The sequence below is a fragment of the Piliocolobus tephrosceles genome, chromosome 20 (genome assembly GCF_002776525.5).
Source record: "Piliocolobus tephrosceles isolate RC106 chromosome 20, ASM277652v3, whole genome shotgun sequence".
Classification (NCBI taxonomy): domain Eukaryota; kingdom Metazoa; phylum Chordata; class Mammalia; order Primates; family Cercopithecidae; genus Piliocolobus; species Piliocolobus tephrosceles.
The window spans coordinates 38,592,391-38,607,620 of NC_045453.1; the positions used below are offsets into that span (position 1 = coordinate 38,592,391).

At 44.0% G+C, this 15,230-nt stretch overlaps 1 protein-coding gene and 1 pseudogene across 1 annotated transcript; both read right to left on the reverse strand.

Moving 5' to 3' along the window:
* Positions 1–3,748, reverse strand: LOC111527243 (annotated as a pseudogene).
* A 1,490-nt stretch (positions 3,749–5,238) lies between these two features.
* ZNF337 (zinc finger protein 337) lies at positions 5,239–14,947 on the reverse strand. Its single transcript, XM_026448896.2, has 3 exons — positions 14,798–14,947; positions 13,098–13,224; positions 5,239–7,763 (listed from the first exon to the last, which is right to left on the reverse strand). The coding sequence occupies exons 1-3, from the start codon at positions 14,945–14,947 to the stop codon at positions 5,758–5,760; spliced, it is 2,283 nt and encodes a 760-aa protein (XP_026304681.2). The 3' UTR covers positions 5,239–5,757.
* Positions 14,948–15,230: the final 283 nt, after the last annotated feature.

Consider the following 15,230-nt stretch of genomic DNA (forward strand, 5'->3'; position numbering starts at 1 on the left):
TCAAAATCCCAAGTTCACAAGAAGGGATTTGTGGCAAACTGCACAGGGCGGCCTCAGACACCAGCCCAATCTTGGGCTGATGGCCTTGACCTTTGTGCTCAGGTCAGCTTCTGGGGTGCAGGGATGTTGGCAGATGCCTGCTTGAGGTACACGGGGGAGCCCTGGGGGCTGCTGGCTGGTGTTCTGTGCTGCACATTTGATGCCCTTCAACCCCTGTTGCCAGTGCCTCAGCTTTGTCAAGTGCTTCTGGACAGTGTGTGTTTCTTTTGTAACTCATTCCTTAGTTCTGAGACATCCTCTTTGGTAACTTGCTCTGGTGTCTGGACAAATAATTGCAATCGTTTTCTGTAGGAAAACATTCTGCCTGTGTTGCAATATCCAGAAACTCCTAGATATACTGATCAACACCAGTTTAAATGTTTTTCTGATCAATGCCATTGACATAGTCCTGACTCACCAGAGAAGCTAAGCAAGCCTTGAAAGATGACTCCAACTCATTCACCTGGTACTGTTAGAAGGTCTCAGAGTATCTGGTGCTGCCTGAAGAAGTGAAGCCTGGCCCCGGAGCTCCAATGTGGGTGGTGGGATCCCTGGTAGCTGCTAAGAGAACATATCACCTAGTGGAGCCACCGTGTCTAGAATAGCCTGTATTTCTTTATGATTCAATCTTGTTATATAAAATGCATCTAGGAATTTATTCGTTTCCTCTAGGTTTTCCACTTTGTTAGTGTGTAGTTGCTCATAAGAGTCTCTAATGATCCTTTGCATTTTTGTGGAATCAGTTGTAATGTTTTCTTTTTCATTTCTAATTTAATTTATTTGAGCTTCCTCTTTGTATTGTTGGTTAGTCTGGCTACTGGTTTATTGATTTTCTTTATCTTAAAAACAACAACAACAACAACAACAAAAAACACACAACTTTCCCTGTGATTGTTTCCTTGTAGATTTTGTCTCTATTTTGTTTTATTCTGCTCTGATCTTTATTATGTCTTCCTTTTACTAATTTGGGGTTTGGTTTTTCTTTCCTTGAGGTGTCTTATTAGGTTATTTGAAGTCTTTCTGCTTTTTGACTCTAGTTATTGTTACAAATTTCCCTCATGGCAATGCTTTTGCTGTATCCCATAGGTTTTGAGATGTGTGTTTCCAACATTTTTTACTTGAAGAAATGTTTTTATTTCCTTCTTAATTTCTTCATTGACCGGAATATGTTAATTTCCATGTATTTGTAGTTTCTAAAGTTCCTCTTGTTATTGATACGTAGTTTTATTCCATTGTTGTCTGAGAAGATACTAGATGTGATTTAAATTTTTTTTTTTTTTTGAGACGGAGTCTCGCTCTATTGCCCAGACTGGAGTGCAGTGGCGGATCTTGGCTCACTGCAAGCTCCACCTCCTGGGTTCACGCCATTCTCCTGCCTCAGCCTCCTGAGTAGCTGGGACTGCAGGTGCCTGCCACCACACCCAGCTAATTTTTTGTATTTTACTAGAAACGGGGTTTCACCATATTAGCCAGGACGGTCTTGAACTCCTGACCTTGTGATCCGCCCGCCTCAGCGTCCCAAAGTTCTGGGATTACAGGTCTCAATTTTTAAAAATTTGTTGAGGCCTGGCTTGGTGGCTCACGCCTGTAATCCTAGTGTTTTGGGAATCTGAAGCTCCTCAAGTGGGAGGATTGTTTGAGGCCCGGAGTTTGAGACAAGACTGGGCAACATAGTGAGACACTGTCTCTACAAAACATTGAAAATTAACTAGGCATTGTGGTGTGCACCTGTAGTCCTTGTTACTTGGGAGGCTGAAGAGGGGATCATTTGAGCTCAAGAGTTCAAGGCTGCAGTGAGCTATGGTAACAGCACTGCACTCCTGCCTGGATGACAGAGTGAGACCCTGTCTTAAAAAACAAAAATGTTGAGACTTGTTTTGTGGCCTAATGTATTAGGTTTACCCTGGAGAATGTTCCATGTGCTGATGAGAAGAATGTGTGTTCTACAGCTGTTGGATAAAAGATTCTGAAATATCTGTTAGGTCCATTTGGTCTAAAGTGCAGTTTAAATCCAATGTTTGTTGATTTTTCTGTTTAGATGATCCGATGCTGACAGTGAAGTTCTCAATAGTTATTGTCTTGGAATCTTTATTTTTTATAGTGAGTATTTGCTTTGTGTATCTGAGTGCTTTGTTGTTGGATACATATATATTTAGAGTTGTTATCTACTCTTACACTCCGATAGCATTTTTGCTATGAAGTGAATCTCCTGGGTTGGATGTTATATTACTTGGTATTTCATGTCTTTGGATCAGGCATGAATAATAGTGCTAGCTGAGCTTTTCAGGACTAGAAAGGCAAGTCCATGTTTGGAATAAATCCAGGTATTTATCCCTGTGAGGTTGAATCACTGTTTTTTAGAGGCTGGCAGGTGGCTGATGTAGTCAGTTTGTCCCCAGGTAAATAGTTTACTTTCTTGAGGAATACTGTCATATTAGGGACTCAACTTTCTACTGATACATGCTGGGTAGTTCTTGGCAATTTTTTTTTTTTTTGAGATGGAGTCTCGCTCTGTCACCCAGGCTGAAGTGCAGTGGCGCGATCTCGGCTCACTGCAAGCTCCACCTCCCAGGTTCACACCATTCTCCTGCCTTAGCCTCCCGAGTAGCTGGGACTACAGGCACCCGCCACCATACCCGGCTAATTTTTTGTATTTTTAGTAGAGACTGGGTTTCACCGTGTTAGCCAGGATGGTCTCAATCTTCTGACCTTGTGATCCACTTGCCTCGGCCTCCCAAAGTGCTGGGATTACAGGTGTAATCCCAAATATAATTATGTATTTATATAATTATATTATATATGTGTGTGTGTGTGTGCATATGTATTTGTCCACCTTTCCTGTTCTTCATTATATTGTGCCTTGCCCATTTAATCAGCACAATCAGTGAAATGATACAGTTTCTACTTTGTTGCTCCTATTAGGATGTGTTTTTTTTTTTTTTTTTAAGAATGTTAGAAATGTTGCAGAAACTAATTCAACCTTTTTTTTGTTTTTGTTTTTGTTTTAGACAAGGTCTCACTCTGTTGCCCAGACTTGAGTGCAGTGGTGTGGTCACAGCTCACTGCAGCCTCAACTTCCCAGCCTCAGGTGATCCTCCCATCTGAGCCTCCCAAGTAGCTTGGACTACAGGCATGTGCCACCACACCTGGCTAGTTTTTTGTAGAGATGGGATTTTGCCACTTTGGCCAGGCTGGTCTTGAACTCCTGCACTCAAGTGATCCACTCAACTTGGCATCAGAAAGTGTTGGGATTATAGGCATGAACCGCTGTGTCTAATCTCTAATTCAACTGTTTTACTTCACTTCTCCAAATGCACATTCTACCAGTGCACTAACTTCATGTTGAGTAAGAAACAGGGGAAAATGTAGCTATGAGTTGCCTTATGTTTCGAATCCCATCTGTGTGATCATTTTCCTGCTCAAAAGGAACTTGAGCAGGAAATGCGTTGACCAGGTTCCTTGGCTGTTTATGCTAAGATGTTGTCTTCTGAATTCAAATCAAATTCTGGGTCCAAATGGACAGTGGTGTCCTTGGGGCTGTCAGTGTCCCTGATTACTCAGATGTAAATGTGTTTAATATGGAAGAGAAGCACAGAATTCTGGTGAACCCACAATGTGCAGTGAAACTCAAAATGAGTATGAGGAAAGTTATGGAAGTTGAAGGGCAAGCATCACAAATACCATTTACAAAAGGATAGGCATATTTCATGTATCTTCCCTGTGCTGGACAGGGGTTGTGTACAGCTATGTAGGGCACATGTGCATTAAGCTGGCCGTAATTGTGAAGGTTCTGTGGTAATGAATGGTGGAAATGCTATTCATAAGGAAGGATGGGCCATTTCTACACACTCAGATGGTCTGTGGCTGGGAGCATGGCAGAGGCAATCTTGGGCATCCATGGAGATGTTCCTGTATCATTTTTCAGGATCCCAGATTTTCCTCACAAAGGGTCTGACCTCTACAAAATAGACATGCATTGGCTAAGCATTCCAACATCTGTAGAGCTTTGCCACTGTAACTACAAGGCCTTCAGCCCACATATTTGGGCAATGATTCTGCCTTCTATCCAAGAAGATAAAGGCCTTGTAAGCACTCACCAAGGAGTCCTGGTTTACTTAACCATTCACTGTTTGCTAATGGCTGAATGAAGTCTTCAATTTCTCAAGGTCCTTCTGCAGGTGGTAATGCAGATCAGCGATAATCAGTCTACTCTGCTCTTTGTAGGCACTTTCCCTACATTTTCCAAGGCCTGCATCATCACACATGCCACAGCATTCTCTATGATTGAAGCATTTTCTCAGGAACTCACCTGTGAAATATTTTGCAGCTAACCACCTACCTGTGCCCCACTAGCCAACCTGCTTTACTCCTGCCAGGCAGGTGAGTGGTCCCCAGATCCCTATTTTACCACCTGTTTTGTCAGACTGTTTTTGGTATCAGCGTGTTGGAGGGAGTTCTTTGCAAAGACCAAGATGGGACTGCATGTACAGAGATTTTATTTCAAGATATGATTGTGAGAGAATGATGAGGGGGAGCAGTTACTTAGTCTATTTGAGCTGTTATAACAAAATACCACTGGCTAAGAAATGTACAAAGAGGACTTTATTTTCCCAGAGTTCTGGAGGCTGTGAAGTTCCACATCAAAATATCAGTAGGTTCAATTGTCTGTTGAGGGCTCATGTCTGTTTCTAAGATGATGCCTTCATGCTGCATCTTTTGGAAGGGAGGAGCATTGTGTCCTCACACAGCAGAAAATAGAAGGGCCACAGGACAAACTCCCTCCATCAAGCCTTTTCATAAGTGCACCTGATCCCATTCACAAAAGCTCTATCTTCATGACTTGACTTAATCACTTCCCAAAGGTCCCACCTTTTTTTTTTTTTTTTTGAGGCAGAGTCTCGCTCTGTCGCCCGGACTGGAGTGCAGTGGCCAGATCTCAGCTCACTGCAAGCTCTGCCTCCCAGGTTTACGCCATTCTCCTGCCTCAGCCTCCCGAGTAGCTGGGACTACAGGCACCCGCCACTTCACCCAGCTAGTTTTTGTATTTTTAGTAGAGACGGGGTTTCACTGTGTTAGCCAGGATGGTCTCGATCTCCTGACCTCGTGATCTGCCCGTCTTGGCCTCCCAAAGTGCTGGGATTACAGGGTTGAGCCACCGCGCCCAGCCGGTCCCACCTCTTAATATTGTCACACCGTTTCAACAGTAAACAGTTTATGTAGCGTTTCAACATAAATTAAGGAGGAGACAAAACATTCAAACCAAGGAAGGCTGGGAGGGCAGCCAGAGGGAAGGAAAGTGCAAGAAGAGGTTTGGTGGAGGTGTCCTAGATTGCTTGCAGTCCAAGGAGGTTGGGGAGATTGTCAGTAACAGACCTCCCTTGGTATCCCTGCTCTGCAGTCACTGCCTAAGAACAGTGCTTAGAAAGCACAGCCTGGCACAAATACAAGAATATGTGCTCAGTAGGAAAGAGACCGTATTTCCCCAGTAGCCCAGATAATGCCCTCCCCTCAACTGGCATCTCTGTTCCTTAAACATTGACCTCTTTTCTCCGAATCGCCTGGGGACACATGGGTTGAATTCAGGTTCTCTGTGGCCCTCTGGATTCTGTCTGCCTTTGTTATATCTTCACAAACAAGTTATGCAGCCTCAACTAAAGCTTGTAACAAAGCAAAATTACTCTCCTGTGTGTGTCCTCTGATGGCTGGTGAGATATGACTTCAAGATGAAGCCTCACCCACACTCCCTGTACAAAAACCCTTCTCACGTAAGTGTCTCTTTAAGTGCTTACTGTAGTATGACTTATTGCTAAACTTTCGTCCACACTCTTGGCATTCATAAGGCCTCTCTCCTGTGTGTATTCTTTCATGCACAGTGAGGTCTGACTTACTGGTATAGCCTCGCTTACACTCCTGGCACACAAAAGGCTTCTCCTTTGAGTGTATCCGCCAGTGGTGTCTGGTGAGACTTCTCTTCCAGCTGAAGCCTTGTCCACACACATTACACACGAAGGGCTTCTCCCCTGAGTGTGTCCTCTGGTGTGTGAGGAGATTTCCCTTCCAGTTGAAGCCTCGCCCACACTCCTTGCATACAAAAGGCTGCTTGCCAGAATGTGCAAGCTGGTGTTTCACAAGGTTTGACTTCCAGATAAATCCTTGCCCACATTCACTACAGATGAAAGGCTTCTCCCCCGAGTGTGTCTTCTGGTGGAAGAGGAGAGTTGACTTTAGGATGAAGCCTCGCCCGCAATCCTTGCAATTAAATGGCCTTTCCCCTGAGTGTGTCCACTGATGTCTAAGAAGATTTGCCTTCAAACTGAAACTTTTCTCACACTGCTTGCACATGAAAGGTTTCTCTCCTGAGTGTGTCCTCTGATGTATGGTGAGATTTGGCTTCAAGGTAAAGCCTCGCCCACAATCCCTGCAGAAAAAACGTTTCTCTCCCAAGTGTGCCCTCAGGTGCTTGTTATACGAGGACTTATCCCGAAACCTTCGCCCACACTCCCGACATCCATAAGGCTTCTCCTCTGAATGTGTCCTCTGGTGTAAAGTGAAGGTTGACTTTTGGATAAAGCCGCGTCCACAGTCCTTACACACAAAAGGCTTCTCCTCTGAGTGTGTGATCTGATGTTTCACGAGGGTTGACTTCTGAATAAACCCTTGCCCACATTCTCTACAAACGAAAGGTTTCTCCCCTGAGTGTGTTCTCTGGTGGTAGACGAGAGTTGACTTTTGGCTAAAGCTTCGCTCACAATCCTTGCACACAAAAGGCTTCTCCCCTGAGTGTGTTCTCTGGTGTCTGAGGAGACTTCCTTTCACGCTAAAGCTTTGCTCACACTGCCTGCACGCGAAGGGCTTCTCCCCTGAGTGTGTCCTCTGGTGTGTGATGAGGTGTGACTTATTGCTAAAGCCTCGGCCACACTCCTGGCATCTGTAAGGCTTCTCTCCTGAGTGTATTCTCTTGTGCACAATGAAGTATGACTTATTAGTATAGCCTCGCCCACACTCCTTGCACACAAAAGGCTTCTCCCCTGAATGTGCCTTCAAGTGCTTGTTGTATGAGGACTTATCATTAAACCTTCGCCCACACTCCTGGCATTCATAAGGCTTCTCTCCTGTGTGTGTTCTCTCATGCACAGTGAGGTATGACTTACTGGTGTAGCCTCGTCCACACACCTTGCACAGAAAAGGCTTCTCTCCTGAGTGTGTCCTCTGGTGTCTGAGGAGATTTGCCTTGAGGCTGAAGCCTCGCCCACACTCACTGCATACATAGGACTTCTCTCCTGTGTGTGTCTTCTGGTGCAAGAGCAATGCTGACTCATTTCTAAAGCCCTGGTGACACTCCCTGCATGTAAAAAGTTTCTGCCTGGAATGTGCTTTTTTGTGTATGATTACTATCGTCTTCTGGCTGAAGTCTTGCCCACGCTCTGCACATCTGAATGCTCCCCATCTTGAATTTTCTATTCCTTTCAATACTTTGTCTATTTCTGTAGGATTTTCCCTCTGGCCTTGACTAGACTCTTTTTCCACTACACTGTTCCTCCTCCTCGAGCTTACTGCATGTCTTAGGGGTGGGCTGGAAAATGCCATGGGCTTAGAGCTTTTTTCTTTCTCTTGACCTTCAGCTGTGTCACTCTGGAAGCTTTGATCAGAAAATTGTAGTTGCTGTTGCCTCTGATGTGCAAGTCCAAGATTCTTGGGCCGCAGGACATGTTCTGCATATATTCCTGGAGAACAGACCAACAATGAGACTGAATCGGTAATGAAAAGTCTTCTATCAAAGAAAAACCTAGGACCCAATTGCTTTACTGCTTAATTCTAGTAAACTCATAAAGAACAACAAATATCAATTCTTCTCAAACTATTCCAAAAAATTGAAGTGGGGTGGGAAGGAATTCTTCCTAACTCATTCTACAAGACCAGCATTATCCTGATACCAAAACCAGACAAGAACACAGCAAAAACAGAGAACTACAGGCCAATATCCCTGATGATGCTAAATGGAAAAATCTTCAACAAAATACTAGCAAACCCAATCCAATAACACAGAAAATACACCATGACCAAATGAGATTTATCCCAGGTATGCAATCATGATTCAACATACACAAATCAATACTTGTGATACATCACATCCAGAGAGTGAAGGACCAAAAGACATATGATCATCTCAACAGATACAGAAAAGGATTTGATACAGTTCAAAATCCCATTATGATAAAGAACTTTTGTTTTTTTGAGACAGGGTCTCACTCTGTTGCCCAGGCTGGAGTGCAGTGGCATGATCATGGCTCACTGCAGCCTCAACCTCCCAGGCTTACACGATCCTCTCACCTTAACTTCCCGAATAGCTGGACTCCAGGTGCCTGCCTGTAGTCAAGCCACAGGTGCCACTGCCTGGCTAATTTCTGTATTTTTTGTGGAGATGGGATTTCGCCATGTTGTCTAGGAAAAGTACTCCAAAACTTGTCGGATATATGATTATATGAGCTTTCCTACATCACCTGTATAATTTCTAATTTTTCTGGATCACTCAGATAATGAGAGTTAAGTTTGCTGATTCTGTAAATTTACAGGGTAACTTACAATGGTGTTATTTTGGCACTACCCACATACACCCCACCTTCTCATACCTGCACTGAACCAGCTTTGTCATTCTGCCAGTAACCTCACCTATGAGTTAAATAAAATCCTAACATGTACTCCCATTACATTAAACATTCACACTTTCAGAAGTCAGTGGTAGACCAGAAGCCTTTTATTTTAATTAACTGACAGACAAATCAGCAAGCAATTAATATGGGGGCGAGAGAAGGGAGTTGATAATGGACTGAACGTTAGCATCCCCCCCAAATTCATATGTTGATACCTTAACCTCCAATGTGATGGTATTTGGAGGTGGAGTCATTGGGAGATAAACAGGTTTAGTTGAGATCATGGGGTGAGCCCATGAGAGGACACAGCAAGAAGGTGGCAGCCTGCAAGCCAGGATGGGGACCCTCACAATGAAGCAAAGGTGCCAGCACCTTCATCTTGGAATTCCCAGATTCTAAAACTATAAGAAATAAATGTCTGTTGTTTAAGCCTCCCAGTCTATGATATTTTGTCATTTCTATGATATTTGAGATGACTAAGGAGTCTCTTCCCACCTATGCAAACTGAGGGAGTGGCACCGATCATAAATCCAAAAGCAGAGACCTCATGCCCATGAAAACTCAGACCAGCTCCAAATTTCTCAGTGGATGCCCCCACATTTTTTATGGGGTGGTGGGAAGCAAGGAATGGGAAAGAACTCCACAGTCTGTATGAACCTGCTTTTTTTGGAAAGAATAGGACAAAGTCAACAACAATAACCATAAAAAAAAATCAACCTAATTTTCTGACAGTATACTGTGTAATTCCACTTATAAGAAGTTCTAAGATAGGTGAAATTAAGGCATATTGAACAAAATCTGAATAGTGATTTTCTCTGGTGGATGTGGGGGCATGAAATGACTGGAAAAAGGCATAAGAGCACTTCTGGGGTGAGAGTAATTGTTATGTGTTGTCATAGGGTCCAGATTACATAAAGTTATGCATGTCAAAGCTCACTGAATGTTACACTTAAGATTTATGCATCTTATATAAATCCTAAGAAGAACCACAAAGAAACATTATAATACTACTTATTGACATGCACGCTGAAGTGTTTATCAGTAAAGAATAATGATGTCTGCAATATTAAAGAGCATCAAAAGGAAGATGGACTTATGGATGGAGAGAGCAATGTACAGCTGGATAAGTAAGTGATAAAGAATATGGAGCACAAAGCTAAATGCTGACTGTAGGTGGTAGATTGACAGGTGTTCATTCTATAAGCCTTTCAACTTTTTAGTATCCACCAAAATATAATTGTTCAACATTTGCTTCACAAAAAAATGCTGGAGGAAAGAAAGTATTATAGGATGTAAGCTCAAAATATACATGCCATGAAATAAGGAAAGTTAAATGAGCGTTACAGTCATCAAAAATATCTTAGGAACTAATATTAATATTAAATTAAATAGATTATAATATAGTAACTATTATGTTTTACAGATGAAATATGATGACCAGGATTTGCTTCAAAATAATCCAGGAATGGGAGATGAGGGTGAAAGTACAGAGGACACAAGATTCCCTGTGAGCCAATAAAATTATAGTAATTCTAACCCTGCATGTATTTAATAGTAGGCTAAAATATATAAAGTAAGTCCTACAAAACTTAGTAGATATAGAACAATCCACTATGAATATAGAAGATGTAAACACCATCTTTTCAAATATTGGATAGTTCAAACTGCCCTCCCTAAAAAAAATCTATAAAGACACAGAAGAGTTAAATAACAACAACAAAAGTCTTTATATATAATTGGCCAAGCATGGTGGCTCATGTCTGTAATCCCAGCACTTTGGGAGGCCGAGGTGGGTGGATCACCTGAGGTCAGGAGTTCAAAACCAGCCTGGCCAACATGGTGAAACCCATCTCTAGTAAAAATACAAAAAAAATTAACCAGGGGTGGTGGTGAGCACATGTAATCCCAGCTACTCAGAAGGCTAAGACAGGAGAATTGCTTGAACGTGGGAGGCGGAGGTTCCAGGGAGCCAAGATCGCGTCACTGCACTCCAGTCTGGGTTACAAGAGTGAAACTCCGTCTCAAAAAAATAAAAAACAAAAAACTTTGTATCTTTAAATCTTTGTATCTTTATAAACTTGATCTAGGATGGGTTTCTTAAACAAGACATAAAAAAGACTTCCAAGTACTCGCGGAGAACTGCAGCTAAGTAAGGCTAAATCTGTCCACACATTCACTAAATACGATATGAAGGTCAATAGAAACAGATGACCCTGAAACTGACACATAACAAGACAGAGAAATTTATCATTGTTATAAGCAGAAAACTTAACATCACTTTTTAGCAGTCTCCTGTGGTCCCACTGTGAAGAGTACGGGAAGCCAGTAAAATACCATGAAAAGAGAAGAGAGGAACACAGGGCCTAACTGTGAACTAAAACTGCTCCAAGAGAGAACAAGTCCACCCTAGAGGCAAGAATCATCATCATCATCATCATCATCATCATCATCATCATGAGTCCTGATGAACCACTGCAGTGACTACGGGGACTTAAGTGGGTGCACAATTCTAGACCACAGCCCCACTCAGGCAGTACTTCTGGGGGAAATGGGGGAAGGAGGAAGGTGAAGTGACCTCTGGCAACAGTAGTACTGCTTAAAACATTAAAAGACAAGGAAAAAAGCTATGGGAATTGAAGAATAACAACGGACAGAGGTTTTAAGAAGCTAAAATAGAACTTAAACAAATTTACAAGAAAAGAACAAACCCCATCAAAAAATAGGCAAAGGATATGAACAGACACTTCTCAAAAGAAGACATTTATGCAGACAACAAACTTAGAAAAAATGCTCATCATCACTGGTCATTAGAGAAATGCAAATCAAAACCATAATGAGATACCATCTCATGCCAGTTAGAATGGCAATCATTAAAAAGTCAGGAAACAACAGATGCTGGAGAGGATGTGGAAAAATAGGAACACTTTTACACTGTCAGTGGGAGTGTAAATTAGTTCAACCATTGTGGAAGACAGTGTGGCGATTCCTCAAGGATCTAGAACTAGAAATATCATTTGACCCAGCAATCCCATTACTGGGTATATACCCAAAGGATTACAAATCATTCTAGTATAAAGACACAGACACATGTATGTTTATTGCAGCACTGTTCACAATAGCAAAGTCTTGGAACTAACCCAAATGCCCATCAATGATAGACCGGATAAAGAAAATGTGGCACATATATACCATGGAATACTATGTGGCTATAAAAAAGGATGAGTTCATGTCCTTTGCAGGAACATGGATGAAACTGGAAACCATCTTTCTCAGCAGAGTCACACAAGAAGAGAAAAATCAAACACTATATGTTCTCACTCATAAGTGGGAGTTGAACCATGAGAACACATGGACACAGGGATGGGAACATTATACACTGGGGAATGTTGGGGGTTAGGGGGCAGGGGGAGGGATAGCATTAGGAGAAATACCTAATGTAAATGATGAGTTGATGGGTGTAGCAAACCAACATGGCACATGTATACCTAGGTAACAAACCTGCATGTTGTGCACATGTACCCCAGAACTTAAATTAAAAAAAAAAAAAAGAAAATCAGTATATAGAAGAATGAGATCCAAATTATGCCAAAAAATTTATATTTACTTATACGGAAAAATAAATAATTAAAAAACAAAACAAAACAAAAAGAAGCTAACATAGGAATACCCTGACAGTGTCAGGAAGGGGCTATAGACTTAGGCTTGCAGTCGGGCAGTCATGAGGAAAGTCACAAATGAGGAGACTGAGTGGGAGAAAGAAGCCTAGCAAGTAGGGGGAAAGGAGGCTTCCTGGGAGAAGGGGTCCAGGGGCCTCAAGAGAACCCCTCAGCAAGGACTGAAAGGAAGACAGGGCCAGGTGGTCTGAAGAGCAGCCAAGGAGGCCAGAACAGCTTCCAGGTCCCCTGGCCTCAGAGAAGCCTCCTCCCTCCTGAAAGGCTGAGTGCCTTGTGCTCTGTCTGCCCTGTCTATCCCCTCACCTGCATGGGGGACTGGCCGGCATCTTCTCTCTTCTCCCCAGGGCGCTTCCCCTTGCTCTAGCCGCCTGATGAGTTCTGGTTTAGAATGGAGAATTCCTGCTCACAGGGAAAAAAACCATGAGGTGACTCCTGGTTGTAGGCTCCAGGGGCCATTTGCTGGAGCCACCCAGGGCAGGAAGGGAGGGAGACTCAGAAGGGGAAGGCTCAGGAGGACCCTGTCTACCATGCTCAGAGTACGCACCCCCAGTGGGAGCCGCAGGGTGGGGAAGAGGCCTGCAGGTGCCCAGTGGCAGTCAGTATGAAACTTTACCAAAGGTAGACCTTCCTCAGGGGAACAGAGAAAACAACATTCTTGTCTCTGAACCTAACCCTATGGCAACATCAGAGGCACCACAGGTCAAATGTTAGGCTCGAGGGAAGCCACGCTTACCTAGTGAGACCAGGTGGCTGTAGTTCTCCAGTGTCACCTCCCTGTACAGGGCTCTCTGAGCAGGATTCAGCAGCCTCCATTCCTTCTGGGTGAAATCCACAGTGACATCCCCGAATGCCAAGAAAGCCTGTAACACAAAACCCAGGCATGCTCACCAGGGACAGTGTTGCACTCAGGCAGTTGGAGGATTCCAGGTTCTGCCACCTGTGCCTGGAGTTCCAAGACCTCCGTCTCTGCCTGGCCCCAGTATTTATTGTGCTAGGTAGTCTTAATGGGGCTTCCTAGAAGCACAGCGAGTTTCAACTGCGTGGAGCTTTAAACCTAGGCAGGGAGAAGAGGAAAACTCAAAAAATTAAATAACAGTGTTTCCTACAAACATATGAACAGTAAATAACACACTACTAAAGTTTTACGGTACCCTTAGCCATGTTCTGAGTTAGATACTCCATGAATTTCTAAATGAGCAAGACACAGCTCTCATAGATCTTCTGATAAAATGACAACCAATCATTTGGGACCTGCGCTGGAACATGTAAATCTCCACTGCAGGATCCCAGAATTCAGATCCAGGTTAGATCTGATTTCTACCAAAAATCCAGTGCTGTATAGGGCAGTCTGGGCACATCTGAATTAGTGGATGGAGCACTTTTGAAAGAGCCCTTCTCACAGTACATCTGTTCTGCAACTACGCACGTGACCAGTTTGGCATCTCTGTAGGTGCCTGATGAATTTAAATTCCATTTGTGGCCAGGCACAGTGTCTTGTGCCTGTAATCCCAGCACTCTCACAGGCTGAGGTGGGCGGATGACTTGAGGTCAGGAGTTCGAGACCAGCCTGGCCAACATAGTGAAACCCTGTCTCTACTAAAAATATAAAAATTAGCCAGGTGTGGTAGTGCATGGCTGTAATCTCAGGTGCTTGGGAGGCTGAGGCAGGAGAATTGCTTGAACCTGGGAGGAGGTTACAGTGAGCTGAGATTGTGCCACAGCACTCCAGCCTGGGCGACAGAGCAAGACTCTGTCTCATAAACAAATAATCAATTTGTGAAGCTCATCAGACTACTAGACTCATGAGTCAGAAAGCCTCCCCTTTGACCCTTAACTGTCAATTCCTATTTCCCCCAGCACTGATCTATCATGTCACACCTACTGTAAAGAGCCTCAAAATCCAGGCAGGCTGGGCGTGCTGGCTCATGCCTATAATCCCAGCACTTTGGGAGGCCGATGCAGGATTGCTTGCATCCAGGAGTTTGAGACCAACCTGGGCAAAATAGCAAGACCCCAACTCCACACACATAAAAGTAAAAAATTAGTTGAGCATGGTGGCAAGTGCCTGTAGTCCCAGCTAGTTGGGAGGCTGAGGTGTGAGCACTGTTTGAGCCTGGGAGGTCAAGGCTGCAGTGAGCTATTATTGTGCTGCTGTACTCAGCCTGGGCAACAGTGAGACCCTGACCACCATCCCCCCAAAAAACCCAAAAGAAAAACCAAGAAAACCCCGGACAGCTTAAAGACCAAGTTCGGCTCCTCAGGCTGGCATCCAGGCCTCTGTCCTCAGGAGGGTCAGAGGTAGCCAGCAGTCTTTAGAAATAATCAGATGACAGGGGCCAATGAGGGAGGTAGGCGGGAGCTATCTTAGCAGTTTAGGCCACACTGTGAGGAGTCTGCAGGAAGTGGCAGAGCTATGGGAGGTGGCAATCCTACACTGTCAAACCGTGAGGACCCTGGTGAGCTTGGACATCTGTGGCCAGTTGACAATGCAGGCTCAGCACAGGGCAGTGACTGCTCCTCAGAGACGTAGCCGATCCAGGGCTGTAGGTGCAATCTCCCAGTTTGGTAATGCTGAAAGCCCATCTAACCATCCAACATGCTGTCTGCCAAACCAGAGATATTCAGGTCCCCTGTATGACTCTGCACCTCCACTAGAACACACAGAAAATTAGCTGTGGCCACCCCAAGCCAGCACCTGGCAGACTTCTGAGTTGGGAGCCTAAGGGACCACAGTCCACTCCTGCACCCACATCTAGGCCATGCTTCTCACAGCTGTTCCAGGCAGTGGCCATGCATTTTAAGGACATCAAGGCAAGCCCCTTCCGATCCAGGCGCTCCTCTGATGGCCCACTATGGCCTGAAGACT

Excerpts from the sequence above, each read along its gene's own strand:
- ZNF337 (XM_026448896.2), bottom strand. The coding sequence starts at position 14,947 with ATGGGCTTTCAGCATTACCAAACTGGGAGATTGCACCTACAGCCCTGG. Across the intron at positions 13,225-14,797 it reads GGTCCTCACGGTTTGACAGT|GCTTTCTTGGCATTCGGGGA; the intron begins GTAGGATTGCCA and ends TTTGTGTTACAG. Across the intron at positions 7,764-13,097 it reads CAGCCACCTGGTCTCACTAG|GAATATATGCAGAACATGTC; the intron begins GTAAGCGTGGCT and ends TCTGTTCTCCAG.